This window comes from Podarcis cretensis (assembly GCF_951804945.1).
Source record: "Podarcis cretensis genome assembly, chromosome: 8".
NCBI classification, from domain to species: Eukaryota; Metazoa; Chordata; class Lepidosauria; order Squamata; family Lacertidae; genus Podarcis; species Podarcis cretensis.
This window is the reverse complement of record NC_137177.1, coordinates 41,018,799-41,033,138: the sequence shown is the minus strand read 5'-3', so window position 1 is coordinate 41,033,138 and position 14,340 is coordinate 41,018,799. Positions and strand designations below refer to the sequence as shown.

General features: G+C 48.0%; 2 protein-coding genes across 9 annotated transcripts in view; both read left to right on the top strand.

The window, feature by feature from the left end:
- The first annotated feature begins 1,344 nt into the window (after positions 1-1,344).
- Positions 1,345-10,580, top strand: AGRP (agouti related neuropeptide). 8 transcript variants are annotated; one of them, XM_079988122.1, is made up of 5 exons: positions 3,607-4,418; positions 6,673-7,679; positions 8,223-8,401; positions 9,450-9,532; positions 10,301-10,580. In XM_079988122.1, the coding sequence occupies exons 2-5, from the start codon at positions 7,519-7,521 to the stop codon at positions 10,490-10,492; spliced, it is 615 nt and encodes a 204-aa protein (XP_079844248.1). In that variant the 5' UTR covers positions 3,607-4,418; positions 6,673-7,518; the 3' UTR covers positions 10,493-10,580. The 8 variants fall into 8 exon arrangements, with proteins under 8 accessions (XP_079844249.1, XP_079844253.1, XP_079844248.1 ...); XM_079988124.1 differs by having other exon boundaries at positions 3,607-4,557; positions 6,673-7,373; XM_079988121.1 differs by having other exon boundaries at positions 3,607-4,557.
- An 837-nt stretch (positions 10,581-11,417) lies between these two features.
- Positions 11,418-14,340, top strand: part of ATP6V0D1 (ATPase H+ transporting V0 subunit d1) — a 33,088-nt gene continuing 30,165 nt past the window's right edge. Inside the window, exon 1 of the mRNA XM_079988120.1 lies at positions 11,418-12,888. Coding sequence (XP_079844246.1) covers positions 12,753-12,888 — 136 coding nt within the window. The 5' untranslated portion in view covers positions 11,418-12,752. The remainder of the gene's footprint in view (positions 12,889-14,340) is intronic.

Here is a 14,340-nt window from a genome sequence, read left to right as displayed (position 1 = left end):
CTCCGCTTCACTGCCTCTTGTGTTTTCAAATCAGATGGCAGCTGGTTTGAGAGAAGGAGCACTTTATTTCCCAAGAAGCTGCATGATACTGATGGTTTGTGGCCAACAACCTCATGTGTGAGATTGCATGGATTCTACAAGTCCTCTTCCTCCCCAATGCAGTATTATGTATGATTATTCTAAAGACTTAGGTGGTATGGGAATGCACTCAGCACAAGGGCAAAATAAAATCTTTATTTTTTTTTTTATGTGGTTCATTATAAGAACTGGAGTCTGTGTTTACATGGTGGAAACTGTTACGAATGCAGAGAGGGAGGTGGGCAGGATCTGTCTACTTCCTTAAGTTAAACTTGGGAACTCTCTAGGTTTGGAGAGGGTTGGGCTGCCTCAGAGCTTCTCTGCCTGCAGTAGGCAAAATATGTGACAAATGTGCTATCAATTCACAATCATATGAAAACAGAGATAGGAATATGACATAATATAAACTGAGGCCACATAAAGACAAAACAAAGATGGTTTGGTTAGCTTCTATGATCTGGAATAAGCTAGACCACCTCTTGCTGATATGTGGTATGCCCTGGAGGAGCAGAATTATAGCACCTGCCTTTCTATATATAATCAGTTACGCCTGACTTGATATACCCTGGAGCTTGAGGACCTCACAAGTATCCTGGCTGCAGGCCTTGGCGTTGAAAAAAACATCCATCTCTTCCCATCAAGCTCCAAGATCCTCAACAGTGCCTCCTCCAAGTGCACCTTGATCTGAAGTGCAGAGGAGAGGGGCTGGGAGGGAGGGAGGAGACCCTTCTCAGCATTAGCCCCCACCCCTGTAATGGAACGTTTTCCCTAGGGAAGAAACCAAAGCAGTGCAGGCCTTGTGATCCCAGCAACTCTTCCCAGTAGGTCTTCCTCCAATGAGGCAGTTATGAGGACTGAAGGTCCCTGCTTTCCCACAGCTGCCTAAGTCCCCTCCTCTCCCAGGTATTTTCTAAGCATTTGGAGGCTGCATCTGCACGCAACCAATTTCTCCTCTACCTTCTTCATTTCTCTGAGTGTTCTGGGATACCCGGGGAGAGGGGAGCCAGCAGCAGGAGGGGGAGATTCCCTGGACTCTTCAGCAGCCTGCCTCATCTCCGTCTCCTGGCCCTCCACCTCTCTAGCCTCTGAATCAGGACTGCTCTCTGCCACAGCTGCTTCCTCCTGCTCACTAAACCCTGTTGCCTCTTCAGCTTCTGACACCTCCTGCTCCCCATCTGCTCCTCCCTCTGGTCACTAATCATCAACCTGCCACTAATCCCCTGGCTCTGACCTTCTTCCCCTAGGGCAGGGGTAGGCAACCTAAGGCCTGTGGGCTGGATGCGGCCCAATCGTCTTCTCAGTCTGGCCTGTGGATGGTCTGGGAATCAGCGTGGTTTTTATATGAGTAGAATGTGTCCTTTTATTTAAAATGCATCTCTGGGTTATTTGTGGGGCATAGGAATTTGTTCATTTCCCCCCAAAAAAATATAGTCCGGCCCACCACATGGTCTGAGGGATGGTGGCCTGGCCCATGGCTGAAAAAGGTTGCTGACCCCTGCCCTAGGGGTTCCCTTGGGGGTTCCCCAGCTGGTGCCTCCTACCACTCATCTGCATCCAGCCAGTCCATGACAACCTAGCACCTTGCAACCCTGGTGCTTCTTTGCCTGGGCAGCACAACTCAGCACTGCCAAAGGTGCAAGGGGGTGCAGGGAAGGGATTGTGATGTCTGGCATAGAGAGCTGATGGACTCACATTTGCTCCTCAGGTTAACTTTGCCTCATTTTCTGCCCAGCTAGAGTGAATAAAATAAATGTTCATTAGAAAAAGCAGTTGCAACCTGTTCTGTAAGGAAGAATTGTCTGAGTTGTGCAGGAGAACTAAACAAAATGTGGTTCCTGCTACTGCTCTAGACTGAACCCCTGGCAAAACTTCTTCCCGGCAGGGGTGGGTGAGAGCAACGAAAGGGGATGGAGAGGATCTTCTGCAGCTTGTATCAACTGCTGAGCCCCTCTTCTTCCTCCTGCATATAGTTTTATTTGTCATCTTTCTCTCTCATACATTCTGCCTGTACTTCCTGCCTTCTGGGTCATTTCCTGGGTGAGTCAGTCTACTGAGGTAGCTTCATTCGCCCCAATGTTCCCAGGGCAGAAAAAGCCAAGTGCTCCTGAAATATACTCGGAGTCCTGTAGCGATTTCATGCTCTTTATTGCAGCTTGTAAAACAGTGATTGAATTGCTCCCCAAACCCCAAAAGGCTTTTATATACATTATTTACACAATGAGTCCCGTCTGATTGGCTGATTCTGCTTCCCTTCTGGAGCCTGATTGGTCTTTTCCTGCAAGCCAATCAGTTGTTGCATTCTAGGATCCTATTTGCCTATTGTTCTAGGATCCAAGCTTAGTAAATAACAGCTCCCCACCCCACTGAAGGGCCCTTCCTTCCGGTTTTCTCCCTCTAAATAAGGGTAAGCAACTTTTGGGGGGCCTGAGGGACTACAATGGTCTGCTGCCCCTCAGCCACATCATGTCAGGTGGTCATGGCAAATGGATACCTGCCTACATGCACTTGCCACACATACAGCACCCTCATTCACGAAGATTGCTCTCTGGGTTCTCAGGCAGAGCAGGATCTGCTCTGAGCCACAACAGGTAACTTGGAGCTGCTGCCTCAAGCCAGAGTGTGCCTCATGGAGCTGCTCCAGGAGTAAAGCCTGACTCTTAGGGAGGTAGTACAACTGGCACATACATCTCCAGCACTCTGCCAGGAGAAATAAGACTGGTTTTGCTGAGTTGCTATTTTATTATAGGTATTGATTTTTTTTTGGGGGGGGTGTGGTGAAGGCCTTGTAGCAGGAACCCCCCCACCCCAATCATTCTGTTTGTACAAACTTCACACACACACACACTCACACACTACATACGCTATGCTTCTGTTATAAATTCATAGAAAATCAACCATACATTGGATTTGCACTGTTCCACTTTTATTTTACTCCATGAAGGAAAGACTACAAAATGGGGCAGACTTGATACAGGGCAGCCATAATCCCTTCAGCATCCCAGCACATACACAGGTGCCCTGCCCAGTTGCTATGCCAACCCTGATGGTCCCAGACAGAAGACAATCAAGATCACAAAGAACTTGCATATGGGAGTGGATTCAGCATGGACTGAAACAAAGGACACTGATCAGATCTTCCCTCAGGGGGCAGGAAACTGCAAACTCCCCTTTGTCTCCTGGAAGTTCCTGGAAGTGACTCATGGGGAGGGGGAAAGGAGGAACCAGCCAGGTGACAAGACACTCATGTTACCACCACAACTCCTCCCTCAACCCCTCCTTTCTGTAATGTATGCATGATGTTTCTGGGGCTGGGCTAGACCTAGAGGAGGGGAATTTCAAAAGTTTTTATAAGACCTTGCACACTATTCTTCTGGGTCTTTTCCTCTCACCTGCAAGTGAGGGGAGCACCCTGTTGCGACAGTCTTTCTTCAATAAAGACCAAGCCTACAGGCTGCTGATTTGCTCCAATTTACTCTGGTTGGTGTCTTTACTTTTTGTCCAAGGGAGCCCTCAGATTTTTCCGGTAACAGCCTCAAACACACTCATAAATAAATTTCCCCCTGATCAGAGTTGATGTGGAATTTCTGCAGGTGTGGTGATAGTTTCTTCTGTCCCAGGTGCCCAGGCTGCCATTCTGCCAGGCCCACTGAGTCCCTCAGGGCAGTTGCAAGAGAAGCCATCTGCAACCTTTGCCCACTTGTAGATTTAAATTTCCAGGCATGGATCCCGGCTCTGAAAGACACCCTGTCTGGCAGTTCGTGCTAATATCATTTTCATGAAGCATGACCCAAAATGGGTCGGAGGAGCCCTGATCAGAGAGACCCCCAAACTAGGACTCTCCTTGGCAACAAGAACCACTGGGATGAATGGAGCAAAGGCCAAGGCAGGAAGGGCAGGCACAAGTGCCTCCTTCTGCATTGCGGAAAAACTTTGATTGGTGCCTTTCCCCTCCCCACGGAAAGAGAGAGTTTGTGTTTGTCCCCTGACTCCCCCTTCCTCTCCCCTGTTTTCAGAAAAACATGCTTTGTTGACCACTTTGTCAGTCACTTTTGTTGCTATTTGGGGCTCATCCTTTCCTGGAATTGGCTGTACAGAACAGAGGAGGTTTCATTTAGCCCCTTCACATCATGGGCAAAACATACGCCTGAGGTTTCCCCTGCAGATTAAAAAGCTTTCAAAGCAATTGGGGTGGGGGCCGTAAAGGAAGCTGCTGCCTGCACTATGATGCTAATAACTTCCCAGAATCCTCTTTGCCCTCTGGCTGGTTACTGGCTGAAAACAGTGGCTCGCAAACAGAACTGGCCCAGAGATATTTTGGTTCCTGATATAAAAATCTAAGGGTCGGTCCTCCCCAGACACACACCTCATGAGGCATGTTATTGGCCTCCCGTTCATTGTCAATTTGACTTTTGTGTGCAGGAGATGTTCGCAGGGCTGGATAGAGCTGCCTCCTATCTGAGCAACTCTGCCTCCCTTACAGTAAGGCTGCCTCTCACCTTCACACAAAAGCCCTGAATGCAGAATAGTATGTTGTTTGCTGGGCTGTGCATAAACCTCAGTGGTTGCAGCTGTATTCAGAGGATGCTGAGGAACTCAGGCTGTTTCCCTGGACACCACAGCACCTCTGCCTATGAACACTGATCTGGAAGGAGAACCTCCTTAAGCCCCTTGTATTGGGGGTGGGGAGAGAGCAGGCTCTGTTAATCGTGTGTTCTTCCTACTGTGGGCCCCTCACTTCCTGGAAATGTTTGTGTTGTTATCCCTTTATTGAATGTTGGGGGACACACATCAGCCAGGCATTTCTTCTGCAGATTGAAAAGCTTTCAGGGCAGTTTGGGGCTGCCTCCTTCATTAGGACATTAATCTCTTCCCAGAATCCTCTTCTTCCTCCCAGACAAACAATCATTAATACAGAGGAGCTATAAGTGTTATGCAGCAGTGCCTGTGTTCCTGCCTTTATTTGTCATTATGGGACATGGGCATAGCCATGATTTATTTTAAAGGGGGGGGGGCACTCTTTATGCTGAGGGAGGGGCCGAACTGAGTTATCTGTAATGTAATTGGTCGGTTAGTTACTTTTATTTCTTTTTTTAATGTTTTTATTAAAGATTTTATTGGGTTACAAAAGTACACACAACATCTCTGCTTTCAGTACAACATCTCTGCTTTCAGTTAATTGGAAGTGCAGTTTTGATTCTCCTTTCTGCACAAACAATCATTAATGAGCTTTAGAAAACAGGGGGGTCCTCGGGGGACATTGGGCATGGGGGGCACAGAGCAGGGCTATAGTTGTTGCTGGGGTGGGGGCGGGGGGTGAGGAGAGGTTTTTTTCAAGGCTTTGGCCATTTCCTGGAATATGAAGAGGGGATGATCAGGTATAATAGTAATTTCCAAAGTTTTAAGCAAAGAAGCAATCCTATTTTTGCAGCCTGCGGTAACCAAAAATAGGGTTTGGGGCTGTGTGAAAGCCTAAATTTCCCTCCTGTCCGCATTGTGCTTTAGACTTGCTTTATTTGTATACAGATAGGTAGCCGTGTTGGTCTGCCATAGTCAAAACAAAAAAAATTCCTTCCAGTAGCACCTTAAAGACCAATTAAGTTAGTTCTTGGTATGAGCTTTCGTGTGCATGCACACTTCTTCAGATACACACAAATTATTAAATTATTAAAATTATTTGTAATTATTAAAATTATTAAAATTATTTGTAATTATTAAAATTATTTGTATAATTTTATTTCCTTAAAGCTCTGCAGCGCTGGTCTTCAACTGGTAGGTCAGGACCCACAAGTGGGTTGTGACCTGATCCAAGGTGGGTTGCAACAGGAGCAGACATATGGTAAAATAATTGCTCCCTAAATGTATGTTTGGGTTAAAAGTGGGTCTTGGGTCTGAAGAGGTTTAAGATACCTGCTGTACAGACCTTGTGAGGAGGTGACCTCTGCTCCCTCATGGATGGCCCCCAATATTTTAAATATTTAATATGGGCACCCCAATCAGATACACAAAGCTGGTCTGGGCTCTTAAATATCAACTTGGTTGTATGTGCCACTCAGAGGGGAACGGTGCTAGCTCCCTAAGGAAGGGGAAAGTTCCTCTTGTGGATCAGGAATTGGTTAAGAGATGCAGGAAATGGAGTCCTCCAAAGATTGATACTGCGACCTGTGTTTTTTCACTTGTTTATAAATGATCTAGAATTAGGGGTTAGCAGTGAGGTGGCCAAGTTTGCTGATGATACTAAATTGTTCAGTGTCGTTAAAAGAAAAAGAGATTGTGAAGAGTTCCAAAAAGACCTCTCCAAACGGAGTGAATAGGCAGTAAAATGACAAATGCAATTAAATGTAAATAACTTAAAACCATGCATGTTGGGATCATAATAAGGTCATATGAACCCTCATGGGATCTGAACCGGCAGTGACTGGCCAGGAACAAGACATTGGGATCATATTAGATATCTTGATAAATATTCTGAGCCAGTGTGCAGCAGCTGTGGAAAAAGACTAATTCCATGCTAGGGATCATTAGGAAAGGAATTGAAAATAAAACTGCCAATATCATAATCAAGGGTGTAATCTATGTTTGAAATACTGTGTACAGTACTGGTCACCTCACCTCAAAAAGGATATTGTAGAGCTGGAACAGGTTCAGAAAATGCAGCCAAAATGTTCAACGGGATGGAGCAACAGTCTTATGAACAAATGTTGTAGCATTTGAGACTTTTGGGTTTAGAGAAATGTCAAGTAAAAGGAGACATGACAGAAATGTGTAAAATTATGCCTGGCGTGGAGAAAGTAGCTAGAGAAATCATCATCATCATCATCATCAACAACAACAACAGAACTCATAACCATCCAATGAAGCTGAATGTTGGAAGATTAAGAATAGATAAAAGAAAGCAGTTCACCCATGGAACTCACTCCCACAGGAGGTAATGATGCCCACCAACTTGGATGGCTTTAGAAGAGAAGTTGACAAATTCATGTAGGAAGATAAGGCTATCAATGGCTACTAGCCATGATGGTTTTGCCTGCAGAGGCAGTAATGCTTTCAGTTGCTGCAAACCGCACAAGCAGCTTGGCCTGATCCAGCTTATCTTCTTATGAAGGAGCAAAATTCAGTCGTGCAGGAAGATGCACAAAGCGATGCTTCCACAGAAGCCCACCCACCCATTAGTTTGCAGTCATGTGGTCCAGTCAATTAATTACGTGTGTGATTAATAAAAGCCCTTAGCCAACTTGCAGCTCCGCAGAGCCACAGCACTCGGTCAGGATAACGGACGGACGGATGGCAAGAGTCAGGTACAGTAACTTTCTGCCTCTCCCACTCACTGAGTGTGAAATGTGCTGAGCAGCACATTCCACAGGATAGGGCCCAGAGAATGTGTGTGTGTGTGTTTGTGTGCACTTGTTGCTTTGCACAAAGAAAGTAGCATGTTCATCTCCCATGAAGCAGAGCAGCCCTTTGGTGGGGGCAGTGGGAGGGAGCCATAGAAGAGGGGCACACCTTCTCTTTTGGGGTCTGCAGGGGGCTTGGGTATTTCCACAGGGCTTTGTCCGCTGTGTACCCATTTCAAGAAGACATCTCTGTACTGAGCTGCTCCAAAGGTTTGCGGGTGCCTGAATGCTGCCCTTGATAGAGGAAACCAAGCCTCTCTTACATCCCCACTTAGCCACGGAACTTGCCAAGCTGTCCGCCCTCTCAGCCTAACCTACTTCACAGGATTGTTATGAGGGTTAATTGGGGAGATTGCTCTGAGCAAAGAAGGAAGAGGAGAAGATGATGGGCAGGCAGCTGGCTTGATTGCTTTGAGGGAAGGGAAGCGGAATGCAGCAGGGGCTTCAAGCCTCGAGATGACTGTCCTGGGGTGCTCTCAGGCTGGAGAGACAAACTCCTTGCAAGGTCTCTCTTTGGTCTCTTTCAGAAAAGCCTGTGAGGGAGCCCAGCTCTACAAGCTGGGGAGCGGGGGGGGGGGGGAGGGGATACAGTGTGCATGGTGTGGTTTGTGTGATATGGAACGCCCCCCCCCCCCCAGAAAGGTTGGTGGTCTTTGCCGTCACCTGTGCTATTCCCAATTTAGGCCCCCTCTCAGCCCAGCATCTCAGCCCACTCCCTCCCCACCACCACTTGTTTCTTGCTTGGTTATCTAGGGAGACCATGTTGAGGATCCTGCTGCTGTCCTTAGGACTCCTGCAAGAAATCCCCACCACCCTGGCCTCTAGCCCCAACCACAGCCGCCGTCTGGCCGAGCGGGGCCCCTCCATGCTGGACGAAGAAGGCCGCTCCAGCTACCCAGGGCTTCTGCAGGTGATCAAAGAGGGACCCCCAGGTCAGTTTCTCTCCTTTCCCCTCTGCCTGTCTCTGCAGCCTTTGTACATGCAACACAGCTCTAATGTAGTTGAGGGGCCCTGGGCAAGAAAACCCTCTTGTCTTCCGAGTGTGGAAAACTCAGAGTGCTTTCCCCTTCGCTGGGTGGCTTCCTTTGGCTTGACACTTTTGAGTTCCTGGATTAAGGCAGCGTGTATTGCAAGCCCTCTGCTTGCGAGTAACACTGTGTTCATGTTACGTACCAGCTTCAAACCCAGTAAGGTCATTCCACCCTCAACCCCACCCCCTGCATTTCAAATAGCATCTGTGCATCATTATACAAGTTGCTGGCTGTCTGTCCACACAGGTGGGAAGACAGGGGTGCAGATGTCTTCATATGGATCAAAGCTGTTTCGGAGGGAAACACAGTATTTCTCATTTCTCAGGAAACGACAGGACAGTGTCAATTCTAGCTAATGGGAGCTTCCCAAGCCAGCAGCGGGAGAGTACAGTATAGGGAAGGAGGCTGTGCCCAGCCACAGATGCCAAGAGCTCTCGTGGACGGGCTCTTTACCCATCAAGCAAACCCAGATTCACAACTGATCTCATGCACGTAGTTAATTATTTTATAAATCACCCTCTAACAAAAAGTTATCTGGGCAGCTCACGGAATAACAACACACCACAGCAATAACAATGACATTAAATGAAGTATTAAGACAAGGCCAGATAAGAGCAAAAGAGGCAAAGGGTGGTGGTACTCAGCTAAGTTTTACTCAAGAGTAGATGTACTGAAATCAATGGACCTAATTTAGTCATGTTCACTAGTTTTACAGAGGAAAATTTAGTTGAATAGCACTCAAAGAACACAAAATTTAACAAATCACCAAAGGCAAAACAATCTTATTAGCTAAATTATTATTTAAAAGGCTTGGGTTTTTGGTCACGGCTGAAAAGACATTTACATGGGCTCCAATTAGACACTTCTGGGGAGAATAGATCAGAAGTTGTGAACAGCAGCTTCGGGAAGGCAGTGAAGGAGCTTCCATACCTTTGTTTTTCTTTCACAGATTTTGAACACCTGGCTGCTCTGGAGATGCCAATTGCCCAAGATGACCTTGTGCTAGAAGCAAACGCAATGGAGCCACAGCAGGTAACTGAAACCCTGCCACAAGCTCCCTGACTGTGCTTGCATATCAGAAGTGTCTCTACACTGAGTCAGGCATTGCTCCATCTTGCCCAGGATCATGCAGTCACGTTAGCAGTCATTCTGCAAGAGAGAAGCATCCCAGATCCCAAATGATTGAATCTGGGACCTTACCTGTGCAAGGTGTGTGTGATGGAGCTATGGGTCCTCCACCAACGCCATAGGACGGAGAGTTTATTTATTATTAAAAGTATCCTCTGCCCTTCCTCCAAAAGAAACATTTGGTACAATTGCATACTGCAGCTCTGGATAATCCACCCCTCTTCCTTACACTGGTCAACCTTCCCAATTTGTGCTAGATCAATGTCATGATCAGAAAACATCCCATAATGATACCAGTAGAACAAACAACTCCAGGTGGACCAAGCCAATGAGGTGGCATTTCAGAAGCTCCTTCCAAGTAGGAGCAGGCCGAGGTTGTCATAACTTGTTTTATAGTCATACATGTATTCTAAGTCAAACCCTGGAGGAAGAGCAATCAGTCAGAGTCTTCGTCAGGTAGGCTGTTGACCAATATATGGGAAAGCAAGGTTTGGATTAATATACTGTGGCCAACGGGATGCTGCCAGGTTGCTTTCTGTGCAGCCTAGACCCAAGCCATAAATAGGTGGATGTGTGTGTTTTTCTTTTCAAATGTGTATCTTCAGGGCAGCAGAAGTGGTTCTTGCCAAGCACCTCTGATCTCTTCATTCCTTCCTGTTGCTCTCTTTGCAGATGTTGCTGACAGCCCTGCAGACCCAGGGAAGGGAAGAGCGTTCCCCTCGAAGATGTGTCCGCTTGCAGGAATCTTGCCTTGGGCACAAGCTCCCCTGCTGTGATCCATGTGCCACCTGCTACTGCCGCTTCTTCAATGCCAATTGCTTTTGCAAGAAATTTAGCAACACTTTCCCCTGTGGCAAGAACTAGCCTTCATCAGGGTGCCACTCCCTTATCTTATGTTAAAATGGGGGCCTGTTCTTTTTACCCATTTTAATAAAAAGGAGAGACGAAAACACGAGCTTCTCTTTCCTTACAAAAGAAAAACAGACAACCAAAAGCCTTGATCACCTCAGCAGATAACAGTTCTCCAGCATTCTCCTAAAACCCAAAGCTTTAGCCAGCCATTCTTGGCATATTTGGGTACTTGAGATTGGGAAAGGGGTGCCTTATTGTGCTGTACAGACTTGGGTTCCCCATCTCAGGGTCTCTGAGTAGGTTACTGTACAGTAGCACTTAGAAACCTATTTTTGTCATGAAGTGTTATATTAATAAATACTACTACTGCTAATAATAATGTATACATATATTATGCCTGGGTGGTAAGGTTTCCAGGGCATGGAGGCCACTCCATGGTGGGATAGAATTTTGTGGCATGGTTATACTTCTGAAGTAGCCTCAGAACATGAACAGGGCACTTTCAGCAGCAGGTGAAACTCAGCAGCTGGGTCTACCAGCGGACACTTTCAATGAAAGGAAGGAAGTGGGAGGAACTAGTCCTATATCAATGGATACAAACCATCTCAGGAAGGGGCAAAGTTTAGAGCAGTGTTCAACAAACAGTGAGCCAGGAGCCAGCAGTCTGGCCAGCTCCCTTAGCTGTGCCATTGCCTTTTGGCTGGGCCAGTGCCAACCCTTGCGAAGATGGCTGAGAGACAAAGAGGTTTGAGGTGTGTGGGGAGATCTCCCTCCTGATGGGTTTAGGAAGGGCACTCATTGGATGAAGAAATTCTGCAACAAGACTGCCCCAACACCAGGAAGCAGCAGCAGGAATGTGAACTTCAGTAGTTGTATTTATTAACCAATAACAGCTCAAAATTTTAGCGTAACAGCTGGAATTTGTAACAGGGTAAGATTAAGGTACCAGCTTGTCCCCACTGAACTTTGGAGGGAACCACACAGGGTTGGGGAGAATACAGCAGTGACAGATCAGGCATCTCTCTTGACAAGCCTGCAAAACACTGCAACAATTTGACAGATCAGGGGCCACAGAAATAGAAACGGGGGGGGGGGGAGAAAAGAATGAAAGAAACGGGAAGGGTCTTTTTGGAGGGAGGATGGCATACAAGTCTAGTGTGAAAGGAGAATGGAAGAAGAAAGACAGGAGATGGGTGTAAATACTATTAAGAAACGTGGGGGTGGGGAGGGAAACCATTCTCCACCTAGGAATTTTGCGTAAAACGGGGAGGTGGCTAAATTTCCAAAGCAAGTGCCTGGACTTGGGTTGGGGAACGCTGAGCTCTGGGACTTCTCACCACAAAGAAAGCGCAGTTTATTTAGCAATTTCCAAAGATGACTCGGATTATCTCTTGAGGAAACGTCGATGCCAGGCATTGCTAGCTGATGGCAACGAGCTCCGGCTGCTTCTGCGCCTCGCCCGCTATTTTGTGCCTGGGACCGAGGCTGAGTCATATTCCACGTCCTCAAGTGGGCTGGGGGCATTTGACAGTCCTGGCAGGGAGAGTCCCTTTTCCGCTTTCTCAGCAAACAACCGGCTGATCTGCGGGGCCGCAGAGAAGCCGGACCTGCCCAGGGACCTGCGAGGGAGGAGGGGCGTACGATGTGGCCGCCAGGGGGCAGTCGCGCCATTCTAGGCATCAAGCCATAGACGTGCGCCTTCCTAGAGGAGCCATCCTTGCCTCAGCCTCAGCGGGCCTTTCTCCGCCACTCCGGCCTGCTCTCTAGAAACGGCCCCGCGATGCCCTCCTTGCGCCGAAGTCGTCGGAAGTGCGGGGTCGGCCAGGGGCCGCCAGCCGCAGCCGCGCTTGCGCACTCCTCACGGGCCCCCACTAAGTCCTCCTGAAAGTAACGGACCCAAGACAGTCGTGTCCATTAACCTCAGTGGGTCTACTCTGAGGAGAACCATAGCTGATTAACGCCCTGGATACACAAATGAGGGCCTGGAAGCACCGAAATCGCCCCGGCGGCTGCCGAGGTCTTCTGTTGCCCAATGGCAGCGCTCCATTGGTTTCTATGGGCAACCCTCATTTCCAACCCGGGAGGGGGCGCTTAAGAGAGTCTGACAGGAAACAGGAAACCACCCCGGCGGGCCTTTCTAGGAGTCGTGGAAGCAGCAGAGTTTTCGTCAGGATCACGTGAGAGACGAGACTTTTGCTCCCACTTCCGGCGGCCCCTCAGCCTCCTCCGAGCCCGGCCGGTTCCCTTGTCCGCCGCCGCCGCCGCCGCCGCGATGTTGCTCTCGTGCTTCCCGGAGCTGTACTTCAACGTAGACAGCGGCTACCTGGAAGGCCTGGTGCGAGGCTTCAAGGCCGGCGTCCTCAGCCAGGCCGACTATGTCAACCTCGTCCAGTGCGAGAGCCTCGAAGGTCAGCTGGGGAGGGGGAGGTGTTCCTGAGCATGTGCAGAGGGCGAGGCGCTTAGCGCGACTTTTCCTCGGGGATCCGCTCCGGGCCCTTCTTAGCTAGCCGCCCACACCACGGGCCGCTACCTGCTCCTTGCCCTGCCGCCATTCCTGGTAGGTTTCGGTTGGCCTGGTCGCGCTTCATCCTCAGGGCGGCCGCTTCTTCAGTCAGGAGACTGGCCGAGCCTGGAGCAGAAGCGGGGGCGAGCCGGGGCGGGGGCTGACTTGCTTCAGCTGCAAGTTGTTTTGCTTGATTTCCTTGTGGCGTTGTATGATGAAGTTCTTTGATTCACCAGATTTAAAAAAATAGCTCTATCCTTGCTGAGGTTCCTGCCATGAAGGACTTTAAAGGTAAACGCACACACTTTGAGTGGAACCTGGAAGCAGGTGAAGGTGCTGGGGTATTGGTGAAAGAGGTTTGTAACACCCATCTTAATACTGATGATGCGGCAGTCCAAGTCCCCAGGTGACTTCATTCAGTCATGTCACCTAATTAAGCAATGTGGGGTAAGGAGAGAGAACCCTCCTGGACCCCAAAGCATAGATGCTATGAAATGACTGCCTAGGTCCAAGTGGAAAGACAGGAAAACAGTGCTGCCAACTCCAAACTTACCGTATATATGATCACATGGTCATTGCTTTCAAAAGCCACAGAAAACTGCCGGAACGAACAGAGTCATGCTTCCCCTGAAAACACACACAACTTGTGATGCTTTAAAGGCTGACATGTTTATTGCAGCAGAAAGTTTCTGTAGAATTAGAGCCTCATAAGTTCAAAGGTAGCATCAAGCACAGTCACCAGCTTCTGCTCTTGTGAATAGTAACTGCACTTGCATTAAGTTTCTGCATCCCCCCTCCTTTTCCGCCACTTAAAAATTTTTGGGCCGCACATCTTTGGATAGCACACTATAGAAATACTTGGGGGGGGGGTCTTTATGATATCAGCACGCACTCTTGTGTTTGTAATGTAACATGTCTGTCTCTCTGGAATTTGTCATCAGTGAGTGTTTTTGCAAGATAATCAAGAACAAGCTTTGTCAAATTTTTAAATGAAGGGAATTCCCAGATTGCAGGGCAGCTGTCAAGAGCCCTGCAAGTGGGAACTGACACCAAAGTGTGTTTCAGACTATAAGGGCTGGAGCAAGTCTTCTTGGGGCTCTGAGCAAAATCCCAAATTCCTTTATGGAAAGGGAGTCATAGGAAGCCTTGTCACATTTCTAAGGCCAAAGGCTTTGGCTCATTCACTTAAATGTTAGCTCCATTGGGTTCATAATTCCTAATGAATTATGAACCCAATTTCTTTCCAAGTAAGTCTGCTTTAGGACTGAAGTTTTTGAAGTAATGGTAATGTAAGCTGGGGAAATAAGTAGCAAAATTCAACATTTCTTCACCTGAGTTGAACATCCTTTTATCATAT

Coding starts and splice junctions, on each gene's coding strand:
- AGRP (XM_079988122.1), top strand. CDS start 7,519: ATGAAGCAGAGCAGCCCTTTGGTGGGGGCAGTGGGAGGGAGCCATAGA. Junction 8,402..9,449: donor GATCAAAGAGGGACCCCCAG/GTCAGTTTCTCT, acceptor TTTCTTTCACAG/ATTTTGAACACCTGGCTGCT. Junction 9,533..10,300: donor ACGCAATGGAGCCACAGCAG/GTAACTGAAACC, acceptor CTCTCTTTGCAG/ATGTTGCTGACAGCCCTGCA.